Source organism: Argentina silus (assembly GCF_951799395.1).
Source record: "Argentina silus genome assembly, chromosome: 14".
Classification (NCBI taxonomy): Eukaryota; Metazoa; Chordata; class Actinopteri; order Argentiniformes; family Argentinidae; genus Argentina; species Argentina silus.
The window spans coordinates 20,528,438-20,538,437 of NC_139668.1; the positions used below are offsets into that span (position 1 = coordinate 20,528,438).

The 10,000-nt window shown below is 48.7% G+C and overlaps 1 protein-coding gene across 2 annotated transcripts in view; it reads left to right on the top strand.

The window, feature by feature from the left end:
* Positions 1-911: 911 nt before the first annotated feature.
* Positions 912-10,000, top strand: part of LOC310815480 (V-type proton ATPase subunit C 1-A-like) — a 10,269-nt gene continuing 1,180 nt past the window's right edge. The window contains exons 1-13 of one of the 2 annotated variants that reach the window (XM_083685274.1): positions 912-1,051; positions 2,878-2,956; positions 3,480-3,613; positions 4,084-4,151; positions 4,683-4,768; positions 5,355-5,449; positions 5,661-5,752; positions 6,517-6,615; positions 7,541-7,609; positions 7,916-8,008; positions 8,557-8,650; positions 8,874-8,971; positions 9,749-9,872. In XM_083685274.1, coding sequence (XP_083541400.1) covers positions 3,485-3,613; positions 4,084-4,151; positions 4,683-4,768; positions 5,355-5,449; positions 5,661-5,752; positions 6,517-6,615; positions 7,541-7,609; positions 7,916-8,008; positions 8,557-8,650; positions 8,874-8,971; positions 9,749-9,872 — 1,047 coding nt within the window. In that variant the 5' untranslated portion in view covers positions 912-1,051; positions 2,878-2,956; positions 3,480-3,484. The remainder of the gene's footprint in view (positions 1,052-2,877; positions 2,957-3,479; positions 3,614-4,083; positions 4,152-4,682; positions 4,769-5,354; positions 5,450-5,660; positions 5,753-6,516; positions 6,616-7,540; positions 7,610-7,915; positions 8,009-8,556; positions 8,651-8,873; positions 8,972-9,748; positions 9,873-10,000) is intronic. The other variant, XM_083685275.1, reaches the window with a different exon arrangement.

Consider the following 10,000-nt stretch of genomic DNA (forward strand, 5'->3'; position numbering starts at 1 on the left):
TGAACATGACAATTCACTGAGTTCACTGTACTCCACTGTACTCCAATGGCCTCCACAGTCACCAGATCTCAATCCAATAGAGCACCTTTGGGATGTGGTGGAACGGGAGATTCGCATCATGGATGTGCAGCCGACAAATCTGCAGCAACTGCGTGATGCTATCATGTCAATATGGACCAAAATCTCTGCGGAATGTTTCCAGCACCTTGTTAAAATATGCCACAAAGAATTAAGGCAGTTCTTAAGGCAAAAGGGGGTCCAACCCGGTACTAGCAAGGTATACCTAATAAAGTGGCCGGTGAGCGTATATTATAATATTAATCTTTAACACCTCACTGGCTGAATGCATGGTACCTGCCTGCTTCAAAACATCCACCATCATCCCCGTTCTCAAAAAGCAGAGGATCACAGGCCTTAATGACTACAGACCAGTCGCCCTGACCTCTGTGGTAATGAAGACCTTTGAGCGCCTCGTGCTCACCCACCTCAAGGCCATCACCAACCCCCTCCTTGACCCACTGCAGTTCACCCACAGAGCCAACAGGTCTGTAGACGACGCAGTCAACATGGGACTTCACTTCATCCTCCAGCACCTAGACTCCCCCGGCACCTACGCCAGGATCCTGTTTGTGGACTTCAGCTCTGCATTCAACACCATCGCCCCAGCTCTCCTCCAGGACAAGCTATCCCAGCTGAGCGTGCCTGAGCCAACCTGCAGGTGGATCACTAACTTCCTGACAGACAGGAAGCAGAACGTGCGGCTGTAGAGGCTCAAAACACTTGAGTGTAAGTCTGGTGAAGTTTAACCTCGTATTCCAAACTAGATCCTCTCGACCAGCAGAGGGCGCTGCGGAGGCAGACCAAAACAAACCCGTCTGCGCAGCCGCTTCTGCGCATCCGATCAGCTGACTCTGAGTGTGATGCCTCTGATGCAGACTCGAAGGACCTCTGAATTACAAATCTTTAACTATCTGAACAATGCATAGCAACATCTGACAACTTTCACCGTATTACGCCTTGTGGAGCTACACCCGTCCCGTTGGTCGAGTCGGTAAGTGTTAAAAACCGAGGGTTTTGATGTCGTGACATGTTGTGACTGCACAGCTGGCTACCTCAGTAGCCTGCCAGATGAAGCTGTCAGAGATGGGAGTTAGAACGTCTATTAGATGTTATAGTATGACATCAAAATAGGATATTCAGGAGTGCATAAATAAATATCTTACAATAATTGACAATAAAACTGGATCTATCTAGTTCCCCTACACAATAACAATATTCAAGTGTCATTAAATGAATAACTTCACATCTCCTGTTTATTGAAAATCAACAAATGACACAATCTCCTCCACGGGTTGTGACGTGGCAGCTCGTGACCCTGAAGGACTGATCTGTAGGGAAGTGGAACAGACAGGAGGAGAAAACAGGAGGTCTGAGTGGAACAGACAGGAGGAGAAAACAGGAGGTCTGAGTGGAACAGACAGGAGGAGAAAACAGGAGGTCTGAGTGGAACAGACAGGAGGAGAAAACAGGAGGTCTGAGTGGAACAGACAGGAGGAGAAAACAGGAGGTCTGAGTGGAACAGACAGGAGGAGAAAACAGGAGGTCTGAGTGGAACAGACAGGAGGAGAAAACAGGAGGTCTGAGTGGAACAGACAGGAGGAGAAAACAGGAGGTCTGAGTGGAACAGACAGGAGGAGAAAACAGGAGGTCTGAGTGGAACAGACAGGAGGAGAAAACAGGAGGTCTGAGTGGAACAGACAGGAGGAGAAAACAGGAGGTCTGAGTGGAACAGACAGGAGGAGAAAACAGGAGGTCTGAGTGGAACAGACAGGAGGAGAAAACAGGAGGTCTGAGTGGAACAGACAGGAGGAGAAAACAGGAGGTCTGAGTGGAACAGACAGGAGGAGAAAACAGGAGGTCTGAGTGGAACAGACAGGAGGAGAAAACAGGAGGTCTGAGTGGAACAGACAGGAGGAGAAAACAGGAGGTCTGAGTGGAACAGACAGGAGGAGAAAACAGGAGGTCTGAGTGGAACTGATGTGTCTGCAGGGGAGGCTGGGGGAGGTAGAACACCAGGGGAGGCTGGGGGAGGTAGAACACCAGGGGAGGCTGGGGGAGGTAGAACACCAGGGGAGGCTGGGGGAGGTAGAACACCAGGGGAGGCTGGAGGAGGTAGAACACCATGGGAGGCTGGGGGAGGTAGAACACCAGGGGAGGCTGGGGGAGGTAGAACACCAGGGGAGGCTGGAGGAGGTAGAACACCAGGGGAGGCTGGAGGAGGTAGAACACCAGGGGAGGCTGGGGGAGGTAGAAATCAGAGGATGGGTTCGAGCCTCCAACAGCCTCCCCTGTTGTCTTGCTGTCTGTGTATTCATAAGCGGCTATTAAGTAAAACTAGTGGTTTATAATAATGATTTTGAACTTGACAAATACATTTAAAAACTATTGTCAGTTCAGAGAAGGAGCTCCTCTCTGTCGTTTGCATGGTGAGGCCCTGAGGCCGTGAGGCTGTGAGGTTCTGAGGCTGTGAGGCCGTGAGGCTGTGAGGCCGTGAGGTTCTGAGGCCGTGAGGTTCTGAGGCCGTGAGGTTCTGAGGCTGTGAGGCCGTGAGGTTCTGAGGCCGTGAGGTTCTGAGTAAACGGTCGTCTGTGTAAATATGTAAATAGTGTGTTCGTACAGTCACAGATGTCCCCTCCCACAACCTGGGGAAGATCATTTCTTCACACAACACACTGACTATTCCTATACCAACTACTCTGACTATTCCAATACCAACTACTCTGACTATTCCGATACCAACTACCACTATGAATGGCTATCGTTGTAAAATGGCCTCCTTTTAGAATAACACCATGTCTTTTCTCCCCCATCTCTCAGCGGCTGAGTGGACTACCTGTCTGTCTGTCTACCTGTCTGTCTTTCTTCCTGTCTGTCTGCTAGACTCTTTTGTTGAGAGGTAAGACACACACACACACACAGGTGTTGAGATGAGAGGTCATGTCATATCAGTGATTAAATTACTTTAAGAGATAACATGAAGACCTAACCCCAACCCACCCCCACTACCCCCCTGTACTAACCCTAACCCTAACCCTAGAGACCTCTTCATCCCCACTACCCCCCTGTACTAACCCTAACCCTAGAGACCTCTTCATCCCCACTACCCCCCTGTACTAACCCTAACCCTAGAGACCTCTTCACCCCCACGACCCCCCTGTACAGTTCCTCTACTGTTAATAAGAAAACAATTAGCATTGTGACTGCCAGCGGGCCCTGGTCCTAGCATAGATTAGCTGTTATGGGGACTGATGATGTACAGATGATTCACTTACTTAAACAAACATACTTGTTGTAAGTCGCTTTGGATAACAAAATGTAAAAAAAATAATGTAATTGTGTCTCTGCCTGTCTGCCTGTCTGCCTGTCTGTCTGTCTGTCTGTCTGTCTGTCTGTCTGTCTGTCTGTCTGTCTGTCTGCAGTAGAGATGGAGTTCTGGCTGATCTCAGCCCCGGGAGAGAAGACCTGTCAGCAGACATGGGACAAGATGATGGTCGCAACCACACGTAGCAACACCCTGTCTACCAACAGCAAGTTCAACATCCCAGACCTCAAGGTACACACACACACACACACACACACACACACACACACACACACACACACACACACACACACAGACACCACACACATACATACACACACACACCACACACACACACACACCTACACCACACACACACACACACACACACACACACACACACACACACACACAGACACCACACACATACATACACACACACACCTACACCACACACACACACACCTACACCACACACACACACATACAGACACCACACACACACACACACACACACACACACACACACACACACACACACACGTGTTGCTTTCACCTACAGTAGGAAAGGAGTGTGTGTGAGTGTGTGTGAGCGTGCGTGTGTGTGTGTGTGTGTGTGTGTGTGAGTGTGTGTGTGTGTGTGTGTGTGCGTGCGTGTGTGTGTGTGGTGTGTGTGTGTGTGTGAGGTCGGGGGTGTTGACCTTTGTGCTCTTGTCTACCAGGTGGGAACCCTGGATGTGTTGGTGGGCCTGTCTGATGAGATGGCCAAGCTTGACTCTTTTGTTGAGAGGTAAGACTCCACAGAGGTTCCATACTGTTCCATGCATGACAACGAGCCCGTCCTCCGATTTCTACCTCCGCCAGCCTCCACTGCTGTACATGCACATGTCTGTTAGGCCTTAGGACCACCACCCTGTTAGACCTTATGACCACCACCCTGTTAGACCTTAGGACCACCACCCTGTTAGGCCTTAGGACCACCACCCTGTTAGACCTTATGACCACCACCCTGTTAGACCTTAGGACCACCACCCTGTTAGGCCTTAGGACCACCACCCTGTTAGACCTTATGACCACCACCCTGTTAGACCTTAGGACCACCACCCTGTTAGGCCTTAGGACCACCACCCTGTTAGACCTTATGACCACCACCCTGTTAGGCCTTAGGACCACCACCCTGTTAGGCCTTAGGACCACCACCCTAGCTCACTAACATGAGGAATGTCTCACAGTCATCCTGACCATGTGTGTGTGCGCCTGTGTGTGTGTGTGTGTGTGTGTGTGTGTGTGTGTGTGTGTGTGTGTGTGTGTTCTGGTCCAGTGTGGTGAAGAAGGTGGCCCAGTACATGGCTGATGTCCTGGAGGACAGCAGAGACAAGGTCCAGGAGAACCTTCTGGCTAACGGAGGTGAGGGACCACTGGCAGGGACACAGCTAAAGGGGCAATCTGGAATTCAAACAACAGCAAAGCGGGTTCCCCACCACTTTGTTTTGGTAAACAGCTGAAGGATGGACCTGGAGAAATGCATGCAAGGACTGACTATGTTAAACCATGTTTTGAAGCTATACAGTGTTTGTTTACATTTAGTAATGAGTAAAACAAGGTCATATGTTGGGGTCTGACGGGGTCAGACAGATGAACTAAGCTCATGAGGCATTTATAAGTTATATTCTTCAAGAACCTAGGTTATATAGAATTAATTTAAAAGTCCAAAAACGGAAGCACCAATCCCAGATTGCCCCTTTTTAAGGCTAGGTTTTTCACAGGAAGTGAGAGTGTTCTGATGTCCCTTAGTGGATTCAGTGGGTTTTCTCACATGTTGACATGAATAAACAAGAGTTGGGTTTTGATGATACAGTCCAGCGCCACACTGTATACACTGGGGAGAACCCTGGGGAGAACCCTGGGGAGAACCCTGAGGAGAACCCTGGGGAGAACCCTGCGTCTCTGGGTGTGATTATTGATGTCTGTGTTGTGGTTCCTTCCCTCCTAGTGGACCTGGTCACATACATCACCAGGTTCCAGTGGGACATGGCCAAGTACCCCATCAAACAGTCCCTGAAGAACATCTCAGAGATCATCTCCAAGGTACCAGGGTGGTCCACTGTCTGAGAGGATTGGACCAGGGGAGGCTGTTGGAGGTAGAAATCGGAGGACAGGCTCATTGTTACAATGAGCCGTCCTCCAATTTCTACCTCCATCAGCCTCCCCAGACCCCCCTTCCTCGTCCCTGTTTGCAGCAGGTGAGCCAGATCCCCTGACCCCCCCCCCCCCCCCCGTGTGTGTGTGTGTCCCACAGCAGGTGAGCCAGATCGACAACGACCTGAAGTCCAGAGCCTCGGCCTACAACAACCTGAAAGGAAATCTCCAGAACCTGGAGAGGAAGAACGCGTGAGTCCGTTCCTCCTTCAGCTCCATGCATTACAGTGAGCCGGTCCTCCGATTTCTACCTCCACCGGCCTCCCCTGGTGTGAGTGGTGATGGGGAGGAGACCTGGTCTGTTTTAATTATACCCGTTCCCAGACACTTCCGCCCCAAATGTGGGAAAGGTCTGGTGGACCAACGCGCCAAACTTGGCCTTCATCTAGCCAATAGAAAGAGCGCTGAAAACAGATGGCGCACAGCCATTGGCCTTACCTCACATCAATCATCTCCCACAGCCCCGCCCCCCCAGTTCTTGACCACCACACGTTTCTGATTCAGAGCCACGCCTCGCAGCCGTGTGATTGGTTGAAATCAAATAATAAAAAAACCCATAGTAATAATCAGTAACCATATATACCAATAATAGTAACCATAGTCATAGTAAATTCACTCCCACTAAGGCCAGGTTTGAGTCGTTGTTATTAGGCTGTGCTGGGGACGAGGTTAGCCTTTAGTAGACTACCTGAGTGTTGCTGATGTCGTACTCTGAATGTGATGTTCTCAGATAGTCCTCTTCGCCTACAATGTCCTGTGACTCTGAGTCGGAATCTACTTTGTAACATTTTCTGTCTCTTTATCGTTATACCCAAAGGAAGTAAAAATAAGCCATGTAAGCAATGCTATCGAATAGAATTAACATTAGATTTTATTTTTTTAAAGCTGATCTATCAAAAAAAGAGATAATAATAGTAATAATAATAGTAATAACCCATGTGTGTTTTGTCCACCAGGGGGAGCTTGTTGACGAGGAGTCTGGCCGACATTGTGAAGAAGGAGGATTTCATCCTGGAGTCAGAGTACCTGGTCACCATGCTGGTGGTCGTCCCCAAGTAGGCTCAGCCATCTTTACACATGAACTACGGACGTTTAATGTCCAAGTCTTTACCTCATGTCTGTATGGATATCATACTTAGAACATATATAATATCTATCAGTTTCATGCCTCATTAAACTACACACTCCTTAGTTTAACTACACACTCCTTAGTTTAACTACACTCCTTAGTTTAACTATACACTCCTTAGTTTAACTACACACTCCTTAGTTTAACTATACACTCCTTAGTTTAACTACACTCCTTAGTTTAACTACACTCCTTAGTTTAACTATACACTCCTTAGTTTAACTATACACTCCTTAGTTTAACTACACTCCTTAGTTTAACTATACACTCCTTAGTTTTAAGCGTACATATTTTTGACCAAATAAGCTTTTTCTCATGGGCATTGGGAGTCGTACCGCTTTTTGACCAATGAGATCATTTCTGGGCCGTTATTTCTGACTATTTAGGGGACCCCTTTTAGCTCAAAAGCACCCCTAGAGGCAACATCCTCCACCACCCTTTAGCCTGTACTCATTCATAGGGTATTTCTCTGGTTTAAATTGAATAGAAAACGAGATAACATACTTTTTTGAGGTTAATTATGTTAGGTATCAAATCACCACTAGATCAGTATAATTAGTGGACGTTTATGCTTTAGATTTAGAAAGCCCTTGAATTGCCTGATTTGTTGTTTTTCTGATGTTCAACAATGTTCAGCATCTTTAGATATTGTCAGACTGAGTGAATGAATGTAGTAGGCCTGAGGACCAATCAGAGGTGAATGTAGCAGGCCTGAGGACCAATCAGAGGTGAATGTAGTAGGCCTGAGGACCAATCAGAGGTGAATGTAGCAGGCCTGAGGACCAATCAGAGGTGAATGTAGCAAGCCTGAGGACCAATTAGAGGTGACCTTGAGGTTCCTGTTCCCCCAGGACGGGCTATGGAGACTGGCAGCAGACGTATGAGTCCCTGGCTGAGATGGTGGTGCCGCGGTCCACCAAGTAAGTACTACAATCTCTCTACAGAAGAACTCCAACTCCCACAAATCATTAGACTGTCTACAGGAGAACTACAACTCCCACAAATCATTAGACTGTCTACAGGAGATTTCACACCTCATTTTTAATTTGAGCTTTTAGGTTGCTTTTCATTTTTCCAGTTGCCTGGAGTATGGAAGGTTTCTGCCCTCTGGCTGAGCACGGTTGAATATGAAACCAAGCTGTGGTGCAAGGACAGAATAATGATGAGCATATGTATCAATTCTAATAATGTCTGTCTGTCTGTCTGTCTGTCTGTCTGTCCCGCAGCCTGCTGTTTGAGGACCATGACAGCGGTCTCTTCAGTGTGACTCTCTTCAGGAAGGCCATCGATGACTTCAAACACAAGGCCAGGGAAAACAAGTACGACTACCTGTCTGTTTACCTGTCTGTCTGTCAGTCTGTCTGTTTACCTGTCTGTCTGTCAGTCTGTCTGTATCTGTCTGTCATCACATGATTCAAGTGTCATCATTGGCTGATTTCTCTGGTGTAATAACAATAACAGTCTGTTGTAAACATGAACAGGCACTTGACAACCACTCTATTTAAACTTGAAGTGTGTGCGTGTGTGTGTGTACGTGCGTGCGTGTGTCTGTTCATGCGTGTGTCTGTTCATGCGTGTGTGTGTGTGTGTGTGTGTGTGCGTGTGCGTGTATGTGCGTGCGTGTGCGTGTGTGTGTGCGTGTGCGTGCGTGTGTGTGTGTGCGTGCGTGTGCGTGTGTGTGTGTGTGTGTGTACGTGCGTGCGTGTGTGTGTGTACGTGCGTGCGTGTGCGTGTGCGTGTGTGTGTGTGTGTGTGTGTGTGTACGTGCGTGCGTGTGCGTGTGTGTGTGTACGTGCGTGCGTGTGCGTGTGCGTGTGCGTGTGCGTGTGTGTGTGTGTGTGTGTGTGTGTGTGTGTGTGTGTGTTAGGTTCACGGTGCGTGACTTCCAGTACAACGAGGAGGAGATGAAGGCCGACAAGGAGGAGATGACACGTCTCTCCACCGACAAGAAGAAACAGTTTGTATGTTCACCATGGCAACCCTGCTTCCACCTGAAAATACCCTGGTTACTAAATACACCACGGAGATCTTTGTCTTGTTGGTTGAGTGAGAACCAACTTTTCCTGTCGAAAACACTCTATGTAGCATCAGTAGACATCACATACATTAATTCCAGTCCCTAAAATGTACTAAAAAGTGGCCTGTCTCCCTGTCTCCCTGTCTCCCTGTCTCCCTGTCTCTCAGGGTCCTCTGGTTCGATGGCTGAAGGTCAACTTCAGTGAAGCCTTCATCGCCTGGATCCACATCAAGGCCCTCAGAGTGTTTGTGGAGTCGGTTCTCAGGTGAACCATGAACACAACCTAGACCACTTTAACCTTTGACCTAACTTTTCTCTTCTCTTCTAACTTCTCCTTCTCCTCCTCTACTCCTCTTTTCTCTCATTTTCCCTCCTCTTCTTCTCCTCTTCTTCTCCTCTTCTCCTTCTCCCTCCTCTCCTCCTCTCCTCTCCTCCTCTCCTCCCCTCCTCTTCTCTCCTCCTCTTCTCTCCTCCTCTTCTCTCCTCCTCTTCTCTCCTCCTCTCCTCCTCTTCTCTCCTCCTCTTCTCTCCTCCTCTTCTCTCCTCCTCTTCTCTCCTCCTCTCCTCCTCTTCTCTCCTCCTCTTCTCTCTTCTCTCTCCTCTCTTCTCTCCTCTCCTCCTCTTCTCTCCTCCTCTTCTCTCCTCCTCTTCTCTCTTCTCTCCTGTCCTCCTCTTCTCTCCTCTCCTCCTCTTCTCCTTCTTTCTCCTTCATCTCATTCATGTGTCATTTGTGTGTGTTATAGCTTTGATACAGAAGAGGCTGGGGGAGGCTGGTGGAGGTAGAAATCGGAGGATGGGCTCAGTGTAATGCATGGAATGGAATGAGGAACGGTATAAAACATGTGATACCATGCCTCCCCAGCCTCCGATATCTACATCCGCCAGCCTCCCCTGGTGTGATGGTAACCTGGTGTGTGTGTGGTGTGTGTGTGGTGTGTGTGTGTGTGTGTGTGTGTGTGTGTGTGTGTGTGTGTGTGTGTGTGTGTGTGTGTGTGTGTGTGTGTGTGTGTGTGTGTGTGTGTGTGTGTGTGTGTGTGTGTAGGTACGGTCTGCCAGTGAACTTCCAGGCCATGTTGCTGCAGCCCAACAAGAAGAACATGAAGAAGCTGAGGGAGGTTCTGTCGGACCTGTACAAGCACCTGGACAGCAGCGCCAACGTCATAGACGTGAGACACACACACACACCACACACACACATACACATACACACACACGCACACACAGGCAGACGCGCACACACACACACACACACACACACACTCACCAGACACACACACACACACACACACACACA